General features: G+C 47.9%; 1 protein-coding gene across 2 annotated transcripts in view; it reads right to left on the bottom strand.

Annotated features, from left to right (window-relative positions):
* Positions 1-17,831, bottom strand: part of sdc4 (syndecan 4) — an 18,961-nt gene extending 1,130 nt beyond the window's left edge. The window contains exons 1-5 of one of the 2 annotated variants that reach the window (XM_030373885.1): positions 17,518-17,831; positions 3,982-4,171; positions 3,664-3,710; positions 2,917-3,115; positions 1-2,498 (exon numbers count right to left, since the gene is read on the bottom strand). The exon at positions 1-2,498 is cut by the window's left edge and continues 1,130 nt beyond it. In XM_030373885.1, coding sequence (XP_030229745.1) covers positions 2,347-2,498; positions 2,917-3,115; positions 3,664-3,710; positions 3,982-4,171; positions 17,518-17,571 — 642 coding nt within the window. In that variant the 5' untranslated portion in view covers positions 17,572-17,831 and the 3' untranslated portion in view covers positions 1-2,346. Of the gene's footprint in view, positions 2,499-2,916; positions 3,116-3,663; positions 3,711-3,981; positions 4,175-17,517 lie in introns of both variants that reach the window. The other variant, XM_030373884.1, reaches the window with a different exon arrangement.
* Between the last annotated feature and the right edge of the window lie 4,669 nt (positions 17,832-22,500).

Here is a 22,500-nt window from a genome sequence, read left to right as displayed (position 1 = left end):
ATGCATCGGTAGTATCGAAAATAAACAACTCAACCCTCAACAGAAGAGGTGCGAGTTTGATTCCAAGCACTTACAGTATAATCACAACCAGAACTTAAACATTAATGCGGCTGTGGAACAATAGAAGCTATAAGCAATACAAACCAAAAAGACAAAAAGAAAAATAATTTGGCATTTAAATATTTGGTAGGATTTGGGTTGTGAATATAGCGATGCCTATGAGAGAAATGACGTACCAACATGTAATCCAAACTATGTACAGACCCTTACTAGACCCGTGTGTGTCCGTTGGAACCAGAACTTTATAAATACAGTGTGTTAGTTAATCTGAGGAAGAGGAGTACTAATAATACCCCCATGATGAAGCTTACTGAACCAAAACTCACAAAACACAGGACAGAAAATAAACAAAAATAGCTTGAGAGTCTAGCTTATTTGACAAACTTCGGAGAGATTGAGGGCCACGGAATAGCTTGAAAACGACAGTTAATCATGATAAGAGACCAACTGCCAGATTCTTGTGTGTCGTGACCGTGACTCAAAAGGCGGGGCGGGGGCCTACGACGGCTCCACCATTAGGGTCACACATGGACCGAGATAAGCAGGAAATATTATCTTTCAGAGGGCCGACTTCTAAAGCGCACACTGATGACCACAGCCGCCCTCCCCCCACATAACCACAGGCTGGTGGTTATGTGATGTTCCCCCCCCCCCGGCTGGTGGGCCGGTCTGGAATGCGCTGCCTCGGCCAGAACCCAGTGATCCGATTCACCAAACCAACGCTGGAGAGAGAAGGAAAATTATACTACGGACTTCTCTCCCGGGCATGTCGACAAAACCAGCACTAGAACAAGTATCACAAACCAGTACTAGAACAAGTACTATGAATCAGTCCCATGAAGCAGTACTATGAACAAGTATCACAAACCAGTACTAGAACAAATGCTATGAATCAGTCCCATGAAGCAGTACTATGAACAAGTATCACAAACCAGTACTATGAATCAGTACCAAGAACCAGAAATAGAACCAGTACTAGAAAAAGTCCCAGGAACCAGTAATAGAGAAAGTTCTTTGAACCAGCACTAGAACACCATGAACCAGTACCCAAGGGGCAGTATCCTACCTTCTGTCAATGTTTGCTATATCCTGGGACTTAGAAGTTTAGACTCTCACCAATGATTGAATAAAAGTGGCCAAGTCACCGTTGGTTATAAAAGCCTAGTTAAACTCATTCTATCGTTTTCTTCCGGTAACGTCCGACTTGAGGGTTAATCTCCGGGTCTTTCCATGTGGCGGAATTTGAAGCCTGACTCATGTCAGAAGGAATGAATGATTTCTAAGAGTGCTGTAACTATTTACCCAGGAGGACTGCTCTGAATCGTTCAGCCCAGGGCACGGCAGGCCTGCGGTGGGTGCCGCCGTAAGGACCGGAAAGGCCACCAGTGGGCTGTGATGGTTTCTGATCGACAGGGAAAGTACCTTCTGACAACGCGGGGTGACATTTCTTCCCGAGCATAAAAGGAAATCTTTTATTTAGAAAAGAAAACGAAAGTCACAATAAACGGTTGAAATCTCTGCATGACGTTGAAGACACAAAGACGTAACAAAATAATTAACTACAGTAAGGTGGAGCTCTGCGATACCAGAACAAGATTCAATAAAAAAAAAAAATCTAAAACAGACTCCTCATTGGTTGAGGAGTGGACCAATGAGGAGCCGGAGGAGGTAAAAGGACAAGGAAAATAAATAAGTTGAACTGAACGTGTACCGCGATGAGAGCATGGCATTGCACAGTGTTAGTGTTACAAGATGGAGGACCGGGTGGGTAGAGAGAGGTGGGGGGTGGGGGGGGGTACGAAAGAGAAATGCAAGAGAAGACTTTGCCATTAATTTACAAAGTCCTCAATTGTCGATAAAGTTGTAGATGCTATTTACATGGGGAGACGAAACCAAAATGAAAACCAAAAAGTAAATTCTAATCAAAATGGTGGTCTCGTACCGAACTGGTTTGGAGCTGAAACCGTTCTCCCCTCTCGCTTCTTCTCAAAAAACTAAAAACAATAAAACAAATCTAAGAACAAAGCCTCTGATTGGATAGAAGAGCACCAATCGATTTATTGAATAGTGAGGAGGATGAGGAGGAGGGGGCGGAGTCAGTCAGTGCTCCGTTGAAGCGGTCTCCCTCCCTGATTGGCTGCTACTGAATGTCATTGGGCGAGGCGTTGAGGCCAGGCAGAGGGAGGAGGAGGGGGGGGGGGGGGTTTTCAGGCACTGAGTGAGGGTGGGGGCTGGGTCCGCATCCGGGGGTCTTGATCAGGGTTCAGAGGTGAGGGGGGGGCGGGACTATGCGTATATCTCCGTGGTGGGGGCCTTCTTGTAGATGGGCTTCTTGCCCAGGTCGTAGCTTCCCTCGTCCTTCTTCTTCATGCGGTAGATGAGCAGCAGAATGAGCAGCACGGCGAAGATCAGCCCCACAGCGCCCCCTGCGATCAGAGCTGGAAGGACAGGACGAGAGACCGTCAACACTCCATTATATTGTTTAGATGCATTGATCGGTTTCAAAGTATAAACCGATCCAGGTCCACGACCGTCGTGTTTCATTTACGATGAAAAACGAAAACGTCACCGATTTTGATGCGTTTATACTTTGAGACAAACCCATACCATCAACCATTCGCAGAAGTGCGTTTGCATTCTGGCGTCTTCACCATCATCGCAGTAGTATGTGAGGATGTTAGTAAGGGGAAGGGGTAAGGGGTAGAAATGGGATTGGGCCTTAGGCCCAATCCCATTTCTACCCCTTACGCCTTCCCCTTACTAACATTCCCCTTCGCCTCACCCCTTCAAAACAAGGAGGAGGGGAAGGGGTAAGGGGTAGAAATAGGATTGGAGCGGGGATCCGGCTCTACTGACCTGCGAGGACCTCGGTCTTGTTGAAGATGCTCTCGTCGCTGGCGTGGGACATGAGCACGTTGGAGGGCTGCTCCTCGTGGGAGGAGGGCGCCTCGTTGCGTTGCCGGGGGATCTCGTTGCTCTCCACCTCCTCCACCTCGTCCACCGTGGGTAGGGCCGGGCGCTCCTGCTCTGAGATCAGGTTGTCGTTGACGTCAGGCTGGGGAGAAGGGGGGGGCCGAGGCGATGTTAGAGCCGTGGCTGGGCGACAGACGCAAACTAACAAGGAAAGCCGAGCGGATTCCGTCCAAAATTCATATCATCCTCACATTAAAGATCCAATATTAGAAAACCCTCCATGCCATAACAGATTCCAAGCCATCACCAATTCCAAACCATACTTCTATTCCACACACACACACACACACACACACACACACACACACACACACACACACACACACACACACACACACACACACACACACACACACACACACACACACACACACACACACACACACACACACACACACACTTTTTTTGTTTACATAGTTTGCGTTTCTCAATACACGCCACAAAAGGCAGATATTTTCCACCATTTCTTTCGACTACAATAGAGCAGGATTCCCTTCAACAATAAGGACTGACAAACCGAGGCGTCAAATACAAAGGTGTCTAATGTCTCCTTATCCCGACATCCCCCCCACTGGGTAGTGGACTCTAGAGAGCTCTGGTCCCAACAAGGTGGGTGTACTGGTTCCTCACCATGGCTGGCGTCTTGTCCTGGTCCCCTCTGGTGGGCACGGTGGGGGCTGTGGAGAGAGGAAGAGGAAGGTTAGAGGACGCCATGTGAAGGGGTTAGTCAGCAGAGTACAAGGAACACTCCAGAACACAAACCTACACAAAGTTATTCAAGTTCACCAAACAAAATCTCAACGTTTCCTTGTAACTACTCCAATGAAATCGCAAAGAAGTAATAATGAATTCAAGGTCTAATAAATAATTCAAGGTCGCAATATCCTAATCAATACGTTAACATTTACAGCACACATAAAGTTGCTCCGAAAACATCTCGGTACTGACCTCCATCACCGGATCCGGAGAACTCTGACTCCTCCTCGTCATCTTCGTCATCGTACGGCGTATCGTCTTCGGCGTCGACGGTGGTGTGCGTGTCCTCGGTGAAGGCGAAGTCCGAGCCGTTGGGGGAGTCTCCCGACGACACCAGGTCGTCAGGGTGCGTCGTGGGCATCCATGTCTCCATCTCCCTCACCTGCTGGGGCACCAAAGGGAGGCCAGGGTAAGACCACAAGCCCTGGAGCAAGGCATCACAGAGATGAGCTAACAGGGTCCCCCCCCGGAGGTTTGACAAAGAGACCCATATTGGGGTCAACACCAGGGTCGAACCTCAGGGTCGATTCCTTCCTCAAGGGTTTGGTTTCCTAGTTCTGTCTCCCTAACAAGGTTGTGCAGCACTCGTTGTGTAGCGAATGATTCTTTATGGCTCCTGCTTAATGACTAAATGTTAAGGCCATCCAGATTGAAGACAATCACTGCACCAGGGTGATAACCGGCCTGGTCCGGTTTCAGTCATTGTGTTTAGGACAAAAGCTAGAGGGACATTGAGTTGACGGCCGTGACACAGGTCACTGCGAAAGGAAATCCACAAACATTCCCTTCCCATCGGATCACATTCACTCAGTGACTGGGATGTGATGGACAAGTGTGTTAAATTGATGTGGGCATCTCAACCATCTGAAAGTAAGTAGCAAGCGACCCCAAACAAAAAGGGAAAACTCATGAATACATTAAGAAACGCTGTTGCCACCGGTGACTAAAACTAATGAACAGAAGGAAGGCAGTTTTCAAGAACTCCAAGGCAACATCATGTCTGGAGGAGTCATCCACCGGGACCCACAAGAGGACACGTAGTAAACACTTCAGTAGCCTAAAGAGACACCACTCGGTACAAGGCCGAGGAAAACCATTCCTCTCCTCCGACTGTCAGCGAGTCAACAGTAAATCCTCAAACAGTGGAGATAATTACAACCGTGTAGGTCTGAAGTGCTGCTTTAGGCTCTTCAATATTTCTTCCCCTGGTCATTGTCTGGCGCCTCACACGGTCAAACACTGACATCAACGATGCACACCGTTATCACAAAGAACGTACGACTACTGTTCCACTCCTAGACCGTCTAATTCAACACAGCCAAGTATACAGGGGGCTTCAGCGACACTGGTTTCAACAATGATATGACGGTGGGGAATTTCTTCAGCTTCTGTGCTCTAATCTTAACTCATTCAATGAATTGAAAGCTGCAGTGCTCCTGTTTGGATTGACTCCCCGAGTAAAGTCAACAGTCGTGGCTTGTTTGCTCTTCCCAAGCCGTCCAAGAGATCTGATCCGCTTCCCAAAGTGAAAGTCATTGAAACGGTTCAGAGACAACAACACGTGAGCAGAGAGTCCGATCTCTAATGAAGCCGTCAGCAGGCGCTCAATGGACACAACGGAGGATTCAGGAAACCAAGACATCGGATTCCACGACGGCCCACGCAACCAGCCGCAAGAACCGTCCCTCGAGAACTCAACGTCACTAATAACCTTTTCAAAAAACGAGGAGGCTTCTTAATGAGGAGATTCAAAGTATTCCGTAGCAGATGTCCAATTACTATGAAGACCAGCCCCCCCTTGCTGTTTTAAAGACCCACACAAACAGCGTTCTGCATGACAACAGCAGCGGGTCCACAGTCGTTCTGTAATCCCAATGAGGGGAGAGCAAGCTATGCTAATCCCATTAGCACACCTAATTTCATCGCCCATTTGCCCGGGGGGGGGGGGGGGGGGGGGGTTGTGGGGTCTTATTAACACCCCACCAAACCTCTATCAACCTAATTAACATGACCACACACACACACAAACAAAGAGGGCAGAGAAACAAGGGCGAGACCAAGTCAAGAGATGGGGAGTGACCCTGCCCCCAGAAAGCAAACTGTTTGAGGGGCAAGGATGGTGGTCTCTAGAAGGAGATCACAAGGAAGGAGGTCTGTTTCCTCATCCTCCCTTTATGAGTACAGACACAATCCCTCAACCTCACTTCATCCAAACCCAGGGATCCCTCTGCTAGTTTAAACACTAAAAGGTTGGAAGTGTAACATAGTGATAGCTGATAGTAGCATTGTGCATCGTAACGCGAACGGTCCATGGCGGGCTAGGCTAACAGATGACTAAACTGAATTAATAGTGGTGTGTAAGAACACAGGCGGCGTTGAACAGCCCAATAGGAATGGAGCAGCTAGGCCAAGTAAAGCCGGCTAACAGATGACTGGACTGAATTAAGTGGAGTGGAGAGCGGTTTAGGGTCGAGGGCTGAGTCAGGCTACAATGCTCGTAGCGCTGCAGCCTCTCAGTGGGAACGGCTGACCAGTTAGGCTACGGCTAGCGACCCTTATCTGAAGTTATTCACACGGAGCGTTCGGGACAAGGCCAGTCGAGTTGTTTATTATGTCGACAGTGAGGGCGATAACGAGTGCTGTGTGCGGCTAAACAGCAACATACGAGTGCGGGTGGAAGGAAACTATGAACTAAACGGATAACAGAGGGGGGAAGGCAGGCTATACGATCTGCCTGAGAAGATGTTTTAAAAAACCATGAAACAAATGCAAGAGCATTGGGAAAGGCATTCACAACCCCCCTGTCTCTAGGAGACACGCGCGTGACATCATGCGCCTGCACCATAATTGGTTCCAGCCGACTTCAGAACTAGTGGCTTTTCTTACCAACCCCCCCCCCCCCCCCCCTTCTAGTGTGTGTGTGCGTGTCCTGGCTGTTGGTAGAGGGGGGGGGGAGAGAGGCAGCCATCATGAAGCCTCCTCCCTACGCTGTAAGGTATGAGGGTCTGGATGCGGCCTTCTCTAAGCCGACCACTCCTGTGTTCCTCCATTGCCTTTCTCCCTTTTGTTTTGGTATATCTCCTCTGTCTCCGCTTTGTCCATTCTGCCCAAGCGAAGCCATTTCATTTGTACGTATTGACTGATTGAAAGAACCCATTTGCACAAAAACACTCCCTCAATGACCCTGTTTCACTCTGTTGTTCCACAATCAAAGGCCGACAAAGACGCAGTTTGTAAAGGGAATTCAAAGCAGCCTTAAACCCCCGCTATGCCCTCTTTGAAACCCCACACAGAGGTAAAGTGTGTGTGTGCGTGCCTCTAATCCGCGCTGGTAAACTGGGGAACGCCTGCCCTTCATTTCCTCTCCTTGTGTTCAGTCGATGTTGGGTCCCACACACACACACACACACACACACACACACACACACACACACACACACACACACACACACACACACACACACACACACACACACACACACACACACACACACACACACACACACGCCTGCTGAGTCACCAAACGGGCACCGGACTCATTGGAGTCGTACCGTGCACGTCAATGCAGGGAGGCCTTCCAAAAGCATGACTCACATGACTGAAGAAATACCAAGTCCTGAGGACACGCAAAGTGCTCTCAAAGATGACGGACACCTTGTAGGACCAATGGGGAGGGCATAGTGAGGACCCACATACAGGCAGGTTCACCCCAGTGTGGTGGCACGATAGTAGGATGATAGCATAACCATCATCCTTCTTTAGGTCACGGAGGGTTGCCCTTTAGCAAACCTGGAAATCACTCCCCACTCTGTCCCCGAGTGCAGAGTGAAGTTGGAAACCCCCTCCACCTTTCAATGTCCTCATTAAAAACGTCCATGACGAAGGCCCAAAACTACTTGAGTGACCGGAAGCAACACCTGTCAACCCAGGTACAGAACAGCTCTACGACTGACTGCCCTGTAACCTTCAGGGAGGGGGTGGGGGGGTCCCGTGTGTTTCCCCCCGGCGTACAGCGAGAGACCAGGTCCAAATTACAGCGTACACGCCACTCTGCGGGCGGTGCTCTCCCCGACGACATACCAGACCCCCTGCGGCCCCCCGAGAGGTGTTCAGACCCGTCCCGACAGGTCGCTGCTACGACGTAGAGAGAACACACATCAAACAGCAGGCCGTGGGGAGAACGGAGGCTGTGGTGGTGGATGATGTCAGTGAGTTTATTATCAGATCGGCAGGATATCTCCACCCGCGAATGCGCGCACGCTCTCCCATAGAAGCACAACCCAACCGGGAGGGAGGCCAGAGTCTGCCCTCGTGCGCTTACAGTCTTCAGGACGATGCGTGTCGACATGCACACACCTGTGCATCACGTTCAGGAGAACACAAAAGACGAGACGACAACCCCTTCTTTGTGGATATGGAAACCACCTGCAGATAAAGATCACTGGTTTGAATCTATGCCTCGCTGCTGCCTTTAGAAATCGCTCAAAACCTTTGACATTCCCTTCGTTTTGTCGGGGCAGGCTGTAGCAGGTTCTGCTGCGGAGACATGGCGATGGAGTCAGGGAACAGGAGCAACCCCGGCCAACTGGTTCATGATCCAGAAGCCCATGAGCAACAACAACCTCACACTCCGGCCCCAGTAGCCTGTTTAGCAGACGCTTTAAGGAAGGGACTCCAGATAAACGTCATAAGGACCAGGAAGGGGCAGGGCGACCTGCTCTGCAATGTCTACAGGAAGGCGGTGTAGACATCAGCGAAAACTGGTATCGTTTGGCCGGGAGTAGAACACCATAACCACTCAATGACCTGCCACCCCCACAGACACAAGGCCATGCCGGATCCACCACCGCGGACCTCCTCATCACAACGGTCCCGTCACGTGCACCACCACCCGACGGAGGGAGCAGCCACACAAACTGATGAAGAGTGCACACGTCTGACAGGTTTGGTCAGGGTCAACGCCTGGCCTTCAAATGAATATAAATGCATGCAAAGCAACAAGGCGCCACTCTTCCCTCGAATCATGGAGTACTTTTGGCTGACCAACAGGAGGCAGCTGATAAGGGCGCACGGACTACCCACTCCCCCGGAGGAGGTGGAGAAAACGGTTCCTTTTGATTGCCAAGAAAACCTTGAACATTATCAGCACAAGCAGAAAGTAAATTCACAGAAATCCTGTTTGTTCCAAACTGCTTGGCTCGTCTAACAGGATCGGTTTGCTATGATCAGATATCCATGATTAAATATTCCCATGGAAATTAAACAGAAAATGACGTCCGAGTAAAAATACAACCGTACACAGATCCCAGAATGAACAACAGATGTCCAAGATGAATGAGCATAATGGCTACTTCGTATTCCGAGTGATAAGATCTTATTTTGAAGCACAGGTCTCAACTCTATTGCCTAATCTCTTGAGATAATCTTTTACCTTGAGGCTCTGTCTCGCCTTAACAACAAGTAATCCAACAAAGAGGTTCTTTGTTCCGTTCAGACGCTGGACTCTGGTTTTACTGGTGGTCATGTTGCATGGAGTTTCCAAACGAGCGCCATTAAAGAAACTCCTATTGGTCGACAAAACAAGGCTTCGGGTCATGTGATACAGCGCACCTTAGAAAGAGGAAACTGGATTTGGGATTTTTCTTTACTAATAGTCAACGTCACTCCCTAAATGATTACGCAATCAAAACAAAGGTTTGTCCACAAAGAAAAATTCTCTTTGGCTTCTGAACAGGTTAAGCCCCAAAAGCCCAACCCCAAGCTGGCATGAATGGGAATATTATACAACAGGGAAATGTTTACCAAAGACGAAAGCTGAGAAACTCCACTTGAAAACTTCCTCAAGCGAGTTCCTCAGCTTGAGGAACTTCCACATCTTCTACAGAACATGTTGCGTGTTCCACATGAAAGGCCGACTCCCTCCCTTGATCATGAAACTGCTCTCCCGGGTTTACCCATCAGAACACACGTGCCTGTCCAGTTGTCGGAGTGGGATGACATCACCCATCGTTTCCTTGTAGGCGTTGGCCATCAGTGGCTGGTTGAAAACTAGTTGAGCATGAATTCCTAACGAGACACACATTGTAGTTATTGAAGAAACGCTCCTTGTTTGGCCTGATCTATCATTTGCTTGTTTATTTGTTTAAGCATTTAGCCGACGCTTTTATCCAAAGTGACTTACGACAATCCATTATTTCAGGGCCCATCTCCCATAGAGCAATCTGGGGTCAGGTGCCTTGCTCAAGGGCACAATGGTGACGGCGGGATTCGAACCCCTGACTTTCTGTGAGTACTGGCATGTTAACCGGGTTCCTTAACCGACCTTCTACAGCAGCCGGTCAAAGAGAGGCCTGCCTGATGCTGCGAGACGAGCCAGGCTCATGAATCCGGATCCTTCCATTAGAACCATAACCTGCCCGGAAAAACAGTGAGTAGAACCGCCTCTGCAGCCGCCCTCTGTTAACACAGAGCTCCTCAATGTGTCCACTTTGTTTTTAACACAATCTGAAAGGCCACCCTGTCAAACCACCCGCCGCTCGGCCAACGAGATCCCCCCCCCCCCCCCCCCCCCCCTTCCCCGGGGGCCGGACAAAGCCGTCCGACGCCTCTGGGGCATATCAATAACCCCGGCGACCGGGGGCTAAGCCCAGGGTGGCGCCGCCTTCATTAAAGGCGGAACAATCCGTCCCATCTGCCCTACGCAGGGAGGCATCTGGTCCATTCACACGGCCACAGCCCGGCCGGGCCCTCAAAGGCCGCAGCAGAAAGTACCAGCATGCCGGACTGGGCTTCCGTATTCTTTGTCAAGTCGGACGTCTCTTGACCTCTGGGGGAAAGGCCAGTCACTCGTTGTTACCCCGGCCCTCTGACCAATCACTGGTGTAACCCCCAGGTCCCCCTACACCCCCCCCCCCCCCCCAAACCAGCTCTTTCTCCTCAGAGGCTCAGCAGGCTCTTTGTCCATAGATTATCTTAAGTGCCAAGTGAATCTGAAACACAATGTCCTGCGCTATAGTCTGAAACCCCACTGGCCATTACTTCCACCATATCACCTTGTTAAAACTCCATTTGTGATGCATCGTTACCGATGGGGAAAACCTTGGCTGCGGATGAAGACCAGGCGGTGGTGTGGCCTTCAGCTTCAAGGAGGGTTACACACATCCGTCTATGAAACCTCTAAAACTTCTGCATTATGATTAATAGGATCATGAAACCTTGCATTGCGCCGGACCCCGTATTAGTCCGACCCTCGTGCAGGACAAATCAGTAACCAGAGCCTCGGGACCAAAGTCATGTCCATATGGTCGGGACAGAGGACAAACTGTCTCTGAACAAACATCAAGGCCCTGGCCCCCCCAGTGCCAAAGTGTGTGTGTGCGTGTGCGTGTGTGTGTCGGCATCAAAGCAAGCAGTGACGCAGTCGCACGTCCATATAGAGTCCTGATTGTCAGGTCACGTGCACAGAGACACACACCTCTGCCATTTTCTCCAGACAAAAGGCCTCTAGATTCCTTCCACCTTCTCCATGTCTATCTATAGCCGTCTTTCCAACAATCATGGCAAGGGGGCACTATGGGAACCAATTGTGATGCAACACCACCCTGCAAGCAGATCGTTAGGCATCTGATCGATACGTTCTTTAAATGGAAGACTCCCGTTGCGTTCCGATAAATCTAGGGACTACTGGCCGTAACTCTGTGGGGGTCTCCCGACTCAAACCTTAAATGGTCACATGATGCACGGCTTTGTTCATGGGACCCGAAACGTCCAAACCCGATTACTGTCCAGTACAAAGATAAACTGTTTAGCAGTTCACCAGCGAGCTACTTAACCCGATCAATTAACAAGGTCAAGCACGAGGCTCAAAGCTTGCATGAGACGCGCGTTATTCCAATCCAATTTTTTTTTACTATGCATTAACCAAAATTTGCAATGGATTTTAATCTAGCAACTGTTGGAGGAAGCCTAGCTACCTGTACTATAAATAGAAAGGAGATAAGACAATAATTCACTGCCTAATCCGTCGACCACTTGAAATCAAATCCGTTTCCTTGCTGCCGTGAGGAACCAAGGTGGCTGATTGACTCTGATAAGTCTTAATCGAGTTTCACTGGCGTCTACCTCAAGAGGGAATGTCCCGAGGTCTGATTTTTTGCTTCCTCTGTGGGATGAAGTCATGCAAGCTGCCTGTTCAGACGCCTACCGCCGTAAACCCTATGAGGGTTACACCGATAGCCTGTGGTCATTGAAGAGGAACATAACACAGGAATCTTCTTTGTAAAACAGGGCTTTCTGATCGGGTTCTCCCCCCGCCCCCGCCTTTGAGGCATGTCAAACTGAGTCAGTCAAACCTCAGATCAAAGAAATCATAGCAGTAGATTTATTATCTGCCAGAGAATCCCGATCTCAAAAGACAGGAAGTAATAACTGGAGAAAAAAACCCCAGAATAGGAAGTCTCAGATTAAAGTAACTCCGGAAGTTGGTAATGAAGCCTTTATAAGGATGCCAAAGGGGGCTAAACTGGTGTTAATGGGAATCTCCCACAGAGAACCATCAACACAGACTTCCCTCTCGTTTGAAATCACTTCCCGAGAGCGCAGACGCCCATGTTTACAAGCGGCTGAGCCATTTAGCAAACAGTCTGTACAGCAGATCATCCACGGGCCACGACCCAGCTTCATCTAACTCTAGTTCTGGTGGCTAAACTGTAACACACACACACACACAAAGCAACACGACTAGTGCTAGCTCTGGAAAACTCCCTGGTTGGAGGACTGTGGGTCTCTTTCTTCCTGTTGGCTGGTCAGGGAGGATTTGGCTACGCAATCACCGTCCTCTGCAAAAGGCCTTTCACCGTAGAACAGAACCTTACCGGGTGAGGGGGAACTGAAAGAACGTCACTCTTTATTCATGGAAACGCAACGTTGGGTCAAATAGCCCTCATCCGGTCAGCAGCAAGAGGGTGGAGGAAAGATAAACAAAGAATAAAGTGTGCTATCTGCCCTGCGGCCCATGAGTAGCAGGGTTAATGCGGTGGTAATCATCAGGATGTGGTTATCAACAGGATGTGACCGAGCGGACACACAAACACAGGTACACAAACACACACACAGACGCAAGTAAAACCCGTCTTCCGTGGGACCTTAAATAACATTGCCGATGCCAAGTGTCCCCCAACACCGTGCAGCAGGGGGGCCTGGTGGAAAATGAATGATCCATTACTGCTGAACCAACAGCCTGACTGCCCACAACAACAAGTTGGTTCCAAAGGGACTGCGGCCAGACTGGTCAACCTCCATTTCCCTCGAGGAGAACTGAGAATGACGTCGGGTCACCACAAAGCAGAAACCACCGTCCCAACAGAATGAGCCAAAAATGCCACCGTACAACCGTCGGTTGGGGCAGAATCCATTACTTTTAAATAAGTTTCTGCTCAGGGTTACATTTGATACGTTTTGGTATATTAAAATATTTGTTGTACATAATAATTATGCAATACTATTTTCTGTTATGACACATTTCCCACATGGGACTAACATAGTTTCGTAGCATTAGCGCCAGAACATTTTATATTTTACTTCCATTAGTTAGCATCCCCAGCCAGCCCAGGGCGAAGACATCACCGCGGGACAGGGGACGAGACGTCCAGGCAGGGCAGGCGATCTGCGTCCCCACAGGAGGACCACCATGGCTGGGCTACCCTCACCACCTGCGCCTTTGTGTGGAGACTCCTCCAGCACAGAACCACAACAGCCCCCACCCAGCAGGACATTTGGTGGCCGGATGAAGGCCTGTGCTGCCATTTAAATGCATCATCGTTACATCATCGGCAAACAACAACAAACTCCCGACCAAAGTCCCAGTCGGCTCGGCCTGCACCCATTCGGCCCGCATGTTATGGAGTCAATACTAGAACAATAAAACCATTTGAAATGGAACTCAAGACATGCAGAAGGGAGCAATTGGTGCTAAACCGTTCACATAACAAACGTCTGTAAGGATATCTAGGAGGGGGGGGGGGGGGGAAGGGGTGAATCAAATTCCTCAAACTTTTCTCAGAGGCGCAGGGGAGAAGGGACCCCCTCGTGGTCCGAACCCCCTTCCTCCCACATTCCAGGGTCCAAAGAGATTTTATAGACCAGCGGACAGGAAAGAAGCGGCCATTATTACACGTTAGCTACCAGCGTCATTTATCATGTTCCCCAGTCTCCCGCCCAGCACGGCTCATTCAACGCCCAGAGAAGGACAAGGAAAGAGAGAGAGATAAGCTAGCTCGAGAGGGGATAAGAGAGAAAGAAAAACAGAACTAACGAAGGAGCCGGATGGAGGGAGACAGAGAGATAAGCGAGCTAGTTCTCGTGCAAATGATTAGGAGCTAAATTCAAAACCGGTTGCATACCAGTACGGCGGTTTTGCTAAAGCCTGTGTGTGTGTGTGTGTGTGTCTGTGTGTGTGTGTGGGAGGGGGGGGTGATGTTGTGGTCTACTCAAATTGGGAGGAAAGTACAGCATGGCTTCTTTAAAACTCCAAAATCTGGGTTTAAGGACAATTACAGTCCCGCTAAAGTCCGACTTTTTTTTATTTTATTTTATTATTTTATTGTATGTGAGGCACTTTGAGTCTGCCTTGTGTATGAAAAGTGCTACATAAATAAAGTTACCTTGCCATCAATAATAATCCAATAGAGAGAAAAAAAAGTGTGACTTCATTTTACTTTAAAAAAAGTTCCTTTCGCTGAAGCCAAAGGTTTACAACACTTTAGTTTATGTCGTGTGGACACATTCTGATCACACTAAAACGTTTTAGAATTTTTCGACAGTAATTTGATCACACTAAAAGGGTGCAACCGTTTAACAAAACATGATTATGAGATCTATATCAGTAATAAAATCATAATGTGCCTCTCCTATTCTCTTGCACACACCCTGAAACAGGCTGTGTTAATACTTTAAACAATAATATGTAAATCCATACATTTTAATATCCATGGCAGGGAAACTGCTGAGGTTATAGGAAAAAAAACAAACGTGTTTTCTTCCCTTGCATGGCTAAACTGATGCTAATCATCTCCAGAAACGACATGACTACAGCAGAAAAATGCCTCAACATGCATGTGGCAGTAATGGACACAAGGCTCAAACTTGCAAACGCACACATTTTCTCTACGGCGAAACACAGCATGGGAAACCACGACAACAAGGTGGGGCAGGGACAAAATCGAATTAACTTTGATGGTCTGAAGGGGGATAATAGCCAATCAGGTTGGTCGATTGGCAACAATGACAAAGCTGCCCCATCATGCAACATTCCGATCATGCCTGTGGCCTTCCCAAAGGATCCTTGGGCTTCCCGGGAGCAGTTTGTACCCCATTGTTGTGCCGCAAAACATTGTATCAATAATCTGGGACCGCCAACCCCAAATTCCAGTAACGACCCCGTTGGGTCGGGGGGGGGGGGGGGGGAGCTAAGCAGCCTTCAAAAGGGAAGTGAAGGGAGAGAAGGAGACTATGGAGTGGGAGGAGGAGAGGAAGAAAAGAACAGGACCAACAATTGATCAGAGAGAGAAGGAGAGGGCGAGGGACACAATCAGTGAAGAATCGAGAGGGCATGATCAAAAAGGAAAAAAAACGTTAGAGAGGCGGTCAGAGTGAGTACAAGCCCGAGGGAGAGAGGAGAAAGAGTTTTTAATTAAAAGACCATTTGAGTGAGGGGGAGACTAATACACGCCGGTCACACACGGCTGGCCTCGACTACCAGGGGTGTAGGGTGGTGGGGAGGGCATCCCTTATGAAATAGACCAGGGGGATCTATTGAGAACCCTCCAAGTGTGTCAAATACCCCCCACACGGGCCAGTCCGAGGCCCTCAGGAGGTCACATTCCGAGAGGGCATCACCGGAGGAGCTCGGCCAACCACTACCACAGGCCAGCTAGCAGGAGGAATGTGAGCGTTCCCCAGCCAGGGCCCAGCCATGGTGTGTGTGTACGCGCCTGTTTAAATTAACTTTTCAGAATCGTGCCTATGCCTGAGGGGAGACATCGATCAACACTGATGCAGTCAGTTTTAATACGCAAACACTGAATTGTTTTACCTGCCAAAGGGTTGAATCTATCCACCGATCGACTGGGGTTAGATGTGGACCTTGGCTACAGGCCTTCTCACTATGGAATCTCAGAGTTCTGAAGGCTAGCACGACCACACACACACACACGTTTCCCAAAATAGCATCTCTTGTCAGACTAAAACGAACTTGATCATGACTTGAAGGTTTAGGTCTTCTTGGTGGGTCCACAGTCACCTCAACACTAGGTGGGTCGAAAATGTCGCCCGTAAAGAAGCACTTGATGGTCAGGTGGGGCGGTCGCTGGTTTGGACTGATTGTAGCTAGCATGGTATTAGCTCCCGTCTGTCCGAAGCCTTGTTGTTCCGGGTCCGGTGCTAGCATAATTCGCCTGTGCGAAGTTTAACTTTAGCCGACCAGACCCTACACATGTAGGAGTCAACAGATTGGTTGGTGACCACCAGGATTTACAGGGTGTGGTCCATCCACATTTGAAAAACAACAACATTATTTAGGTTATCAGAAAGAGGAGTACCATGCAGCCAATCTGAGGGTTACTGGTGGACGGTTAGGAATGCCTTGGGTCTGGAGCACTGCAACCTTTATACCAGATTAACACCACACACACACACACACCATCTGTACCCGCTCTGTCCCTCCCCCCTGGGCAAGACGCTGTGTGTGACGGCAGAATAGTAATGGAGGGGGCTATCAAGATGCCACCCACAAAGTGTGACACACACACACACACACACATACACACACACACACCTATTAATAGTTCATGAAGGTACACCTGAGCCCGCCAATGTCGTCAAGTTAATCTGATACAGCTGTTAAAGACATCTACACACCGACACCAACTATAATAACAGACTCAATCATAAAATAAGTAACAAATACAAACCATGCACCATTTGACAGGACCATCTCAAAATAACAAGAGTTGAAGTTTCGTACACATAAAACCAACTAGGATCATTTAATATATTAACCACAGAAACTCTACGCGGAGAAAAATAAGTCATTACAACCTTTGCTCCGACTATTAAACAACAGCAATCCTTTCCGAAGAGTAAATGGGACGTTGTGCTCCAAACTCTCCCAGAGGGCCGCATTCCTGTCACCCTAGGTCAGAGACCTGTTCTCATGCGATAACACAGTCTACTCTGGGGCTTAGATCAAAAGCACCTAACAGATAGGGTACCTCTATGTACATGATAGGCCCGAACACATGGGCTGAATCAGTGAACCCTCGGCCCGGGCCCCCCAACACACAATCCTGAAGCACGGTCCCAACACACACACACACACACACACACACACACACACACACACACACACGCACACGCACACGCTAGTTAGCAAACAACCACGGGACATGGCTGCTCTTTCCCGTCTCTCTTGGACCACTTGTCAATATTGTCTTTTGCCCTAAATGTTTTCTCAAACGGTCTCCCTCCGTTACCACTGGAGGTGTAAAGTATGAAGTGATTTGAGAGTAAATCAGAGTGAGTCGGACCGAGGCTGAGGAGGCTAACCGTGCCGCAGGGTAACCCAGGAGGAGTTACTGAGATTCGGCTCGGATCGAATTAAAGCAACCGGTCGATCGATACACGGAAAAACACACATAAAAACAATTTAAACTGTTGGAATAGACAACTTACCGACTCTGAGTGAACGGAGGCGAACAGAAACAACACGAGGCACACTTTAAACATGGTTTCTGTCCTCAAAAAGTCTAAAAAGATGTATTAAAAAAAGATTAAAAGCGCTTAGTTCGCCGAGGAATTCGCGGCTGGGAGGTGAAAGGAGGCCACAGGAGCTTCTTTCTTCACCAGATGTTTTATCGATAAGGTCCCGATGTGGAAAAACAAGCACTGTCCACCTTGTTGATCACCTTTGAATATTCTTGCGCAACGTTTGTATCCTTCTCCGGAGTATATGATCGAGCAGACTGCGCCAGCCGGGTCAGACATGCTCTATATTTCCCATGTCACTCCCCACCCAATGTTGAGCGGCGACCAATCAGCGACGAGCCCAGCGTCGGCCGCGGCCAATGAGCGAGGCGTGGTTTTCTCTTTTCCGTAATTTACCGTAAATGACCGACTCCTATTAAACAACACGTCGGCCCGCCCCCTTCTGAGCAACGGAACTTCACAGTTATTAATCTCCCGATGAGTTGACGTTGTTAATGATTCTCTTACCGGTTGAATCAGCAACACAACATTGAGTCTTACTGTTTTAGCGACACAAACATTACATCATTGGGGAAGGCTAGATCAGTTTAGTTTAGAAATGTCAACACTGGACCTAAAAAGGGTTAATAGAGCTGGAGATCTTTTCACATTATCATGTGATCGTTTGAAGAATTATTATATTATACAATACGATGAGTTTACTAATACAAGATGGTAAATTAGTGAATGTAACAGGCCTATTATAATATACTATTATATGGAAAAAGTCGAATATAATCTTGAATGCCCATGATGTCACTTGAAACTCCTTTTCCATCTGACGTCAGTTTCCGGAAGCGTTCCAATTTCCCTTCTTTCTTTCCTTATCTGTCGGACTTTTCAAACCTTTACCACACACATCTTTACGTACTGATTAGATTGACCAAATCAAAAAAGGATTCCCCAACTCCCTGACTTTGAAAGTCTGATTAGTTGCGTGGTATTTAAATGTCACGTACTATCACAACCACGCATGCCATCATGCACGCAGGGTTTGCATTCTTATGATCTTAACTAATGCAGAGACTGAATATAGTTAGACTAGCAGTGTATTTCACCTACGTTTAACGAGACACTCCAATTTATGTGTGTGTGTGTGTGTGTGTGTGTGTGTGTGTGTGTGTGTGTGTGTGTGTGTGTGTGTGTGTGTGTGTGTGTGTATGTGTGTGTGTGTGTGTGTGTGTGTGTGTGTGTGTGTTTGGGGTCACCTGTATGTCTATGTTTGTAGTGCCTACATGTATGTTTGTGGCGGCGTTTGTATGTCATGTCTGTAGTGTGTGTTTGCGTGTGTGTTCTTGTATGTGGTGTGTGAGTGTGTTTTTGTGTGTGTTATCTGAAGTTTGCTTGAATGTGTGTGTGTGTGTGTGTGTGTGGTATGGTATCTAGTGTATTTATGTGTGGTGTCTGTAGTGTGTGTGTGTCTGGTGTGTGTTCTTGTATGTGGTGTGTGAGTGTGTTTTTGTGTGTTGTATCTGAAGTTTGTCTGTATGTGTGTGTGTTTGTGTGTAGTGTCTGTACTGTGCGAGTGTGTTTGTGGTGTCTGTCGTGTGAGAGTGTTTGTGTGTAGTGTCTGTAGTTTGTGTATGTAGTACATTTTACATCATACTCTACATTTGAACGGGCAGGTAGCTGCATGCAACCTCTGACGTTCTGGAGAAAACATGTTCTGCATTCCACACTTTAGCTGAGGGAAACGTGATGTCACACAGCTGGCCTGCAGCCATTGGACATTTGCATTTGATGTCATCCAGGGAGAGGGAAGAGAGATGGTGGTTGATCCATTTCCCCAATCGTCAATTTAGAGGAAGTCATCACTAAAGGTCATGTTGTTCACCGTGTGTGGGTGAGTGTATGTACTTGTGGATGTGTGTACGTGTGTGTGTGTGTGTGTGTGTGTGTGGGTGTTTTTAACTTTGTGATGTGCGTGCGTGTGTGTGTGTGTTTTCTGAGTGTGTGACCAGTCTACTATGTAGCCCACACCAGTATGTAGACCAGTCCACTCTCTATACCAAGTATCTAGAACAGTCCACACTTTAGACCAGTGTACTATCTAGACCAATCCACTTCTAGCCGAGTGCAATTTCTAGCCAGTCCTCTCTCTAGACCAGTCCTCTCTCTCCTCTCTCTACACCAGTCCTCTCTCTAGACCAGTCCTCTCTCTAGACCAGTCCTCTCTCTAGACCAGTCCTCTCTCTACACCAGTCCTCTCTCTAGACCAGTCCTCTCTCTACACCAGTCCCCTCTCTAGACCAGTCCTCTCTCTAGACCAGTCCTCTCTCTAGACCAGTCCTCTCTCTAGACCAGTCCTCGCTCTACACCAGTCCTCTCTCTAGACCAGTCCTCTCTCTAGACCAGTCCTCTCTCTAGACCAGTCCTCTCTCTAGACCAGTCCTCTCTCTACACCAGTCCACACCAGTCCAGTCACCTGGGCAGCTCCTGCACCGTCACAATGACCCAGGAGGGTGTTGGTTCAGTCAGGCCCCAACGCCCTGGTGAGTAAAGGAAAGAACACACTAGAGGCACCGTGATGGAGAGCCGAGACTGGGGGTGGGATCTGAGTCACCAGAAAGCACCTGGTCGGCTGGAAGAGGTAGATAAGCACGATTAGGACGCAGCTATCAGCTCTGCTCCACGGAAAGGGTGCAGAGCCAGAGATAAGAGAGGTGGCAACGCAGGTGACATTTAAATTAGGTGCTTCACGCCATATCAGTCCTCTAGAAGACAAAGGACCACTGGTCTGGGTCCGCTGTCTGTCTGTCTGTCTGTCGGCTCTCTTTCACTCTGTTTGTCCGTCTGTCTGCACCCCTCACTCTGTTTGTCTGTCTGCTCTCTTTCACTCTGTCTGTCTGTCTGTCTGTCTGTCTGTCTGTCTGTCTGTCTGTCTGTCTGTCTGTCTGTCTGTCTGTCTGTCTGTCTGTCTGTCTGTCTGTTTTGATTGGTCTGTCTGTCCGTCTATTACTCTGTAATAGTATAATAGTGTAATAGTATAATCTATTACTCTGTCTGTCTCTCTGTTTGCTTGACCGCCTGTTTGTCAACCTGCATGTCCGGCCACATGTCAAACAGGCTGACAGACAGGTCGTATGCAAACATCCATCCTATTAAGGATTACTTTGAAAACATCTTAAAGAGCAAAATAATACGTGCCATCAACAGTTAAAACCACATGAATCGAACTTTTACTTAAAATGCAAATCAATCAGATCAGTTCTACATAGAGCTGATCAGTGTTCTACTTATTGTGTTGTATAGCAGATATAGGCCTACCTTTATCTTATTGAAAGGTTTCTAAATACTCAGTTGATACGTTTCATATGTTAAGTTTGTATTGCGTTAATGTTATTGTTAACAATTAGAACATTTCTGCTATGAATACAGCAGAACTCCGAAGTAGCTCTACAGAGATCGGGAGAAAACTTCCCCATCCATCGTTTTGATAATACAATTGCGCCCTCTGTCGATCATATTCTTGCATTGCATGTTCAATTTCGCTTGAATGAATTCCTTTGTTTATTTCCGTATCGCCCATACCGCTGAATGTGCCTCCTTCCTTAGTGACCACACAATTAACTAAACAGCTCATTAATTAAAGCGAATCCGTTAAAAACACATGACCCCCGAATTTTTATATTTAGAGAAGGTTAACTCTGTTAACCGACGGAACTTTTGTATGTACTGATAGTGAAATGAAAATCAATGAAAAGGATCCACTAGATGTCGCTCTACTCAAACGTTCACGTTGGCCCGAGGCATGTTGGCCATTTACAGAATAAAATGTGTGATGGATACTACATGGGCAACGCGGACTTATTCCTGGAGAGACGGAACCTGAACTAATGTAATATAGCTACAAGATAAGCGAAGAGGACCAGAGCGATGACATATTCACGAAACTAACTCGATTGTTGTTTCCATTGGATGGCATACCAGCCACCCGATTATTTTAGTTCTCAATGTTTTCAGTAGTATAAATTATAGGTAGGCTATACTCAAGGGCCTTCATCTTTTCAACACATTTAAATGTTACTTTGTATTCGTTGTCAGCATCCTGTGAAAAACGTCATGAATAACAGTTGAAATAGTAAGGATAATTACAGCATTGGCCTCATCTCTACACACTACCGGCTTGTCTAAAATGTACTCCCAGATCCGTCTGCCACGGCTCTTGTATGTGTTTATGCAGTGTCGTACTCGCAATGAAAAGAGCGTGCGTGTGTCTGCCACGCCCCAAGAACTCAAACTTTCATCCGATGATGGAACCTGATCCATCACGTATTCCTTAGGGCCGCTGGGGCCCCCTAGGGGCAGGAGGCCCTAACTACTGAGGCCCCCCGAGATAAACCCATTTGAAGTCACTTTATGAGTTAGCCTCGCTCTTATAGCTGTGGTCTGATCAAAGTGTCCACGCGCTTTGAAGTGGGACTCCAGAGTCAATGCACACATCAGCAGTTCACCGGACAGTTCGTCACTGTTTGGTTCTAGCTGTGTGTGTGTGTGTGTGTGTGTGTGTGTGTGTGTGTGTGTGTGTGTGTGTGTGTGTGTGTGTGTGTGTGTTTGTTCGTGTGTGTGTGTGTGTGTGTGTGTGTGTGTGTGTGTGTGTGTGTGTGTGTGTGTGTGTGTGTGTGTGTGTGTGTGTGTGTGTGCGTGTCTGAGTGTTTGAGTGTGCATGTGTTTGTGTGTGTGTGTGTTTTACTTTCTAAAAGCACTCAGATTAAAGCTATTACAATTTAAACGGATTAAGATGCACAAGGGAGATCTTTAAGATGTTGGACTTTTCAACCACAACCTTATTTTCTGCACCTGTGAACCTGGGTCGGGAACACTCTGAGGTTTTGTTTGAACAGACCTGGAATAAAGTGCACTTTATCCTCGTCTCTGATGTCCTGAGCTGTTTTTTTTTCAATATTCAGA

Source organism: Gadus morhua, chromosome 13 (assembly GCF_902167405.1).
Source record: "Gadus morhua chromosome 13, gadMor3.0, whole genome shotgun sequence".
NCBI lineage: Eukaryota > Metazoa > Chordata > Actinopteri > Gadiformes > Gadidae > Gadus > Gadus morhua.
Note: the sequence above shows the minus strand (reverse complement) of the source record. Positions and strands in the feature narration are given on the sequence as shown.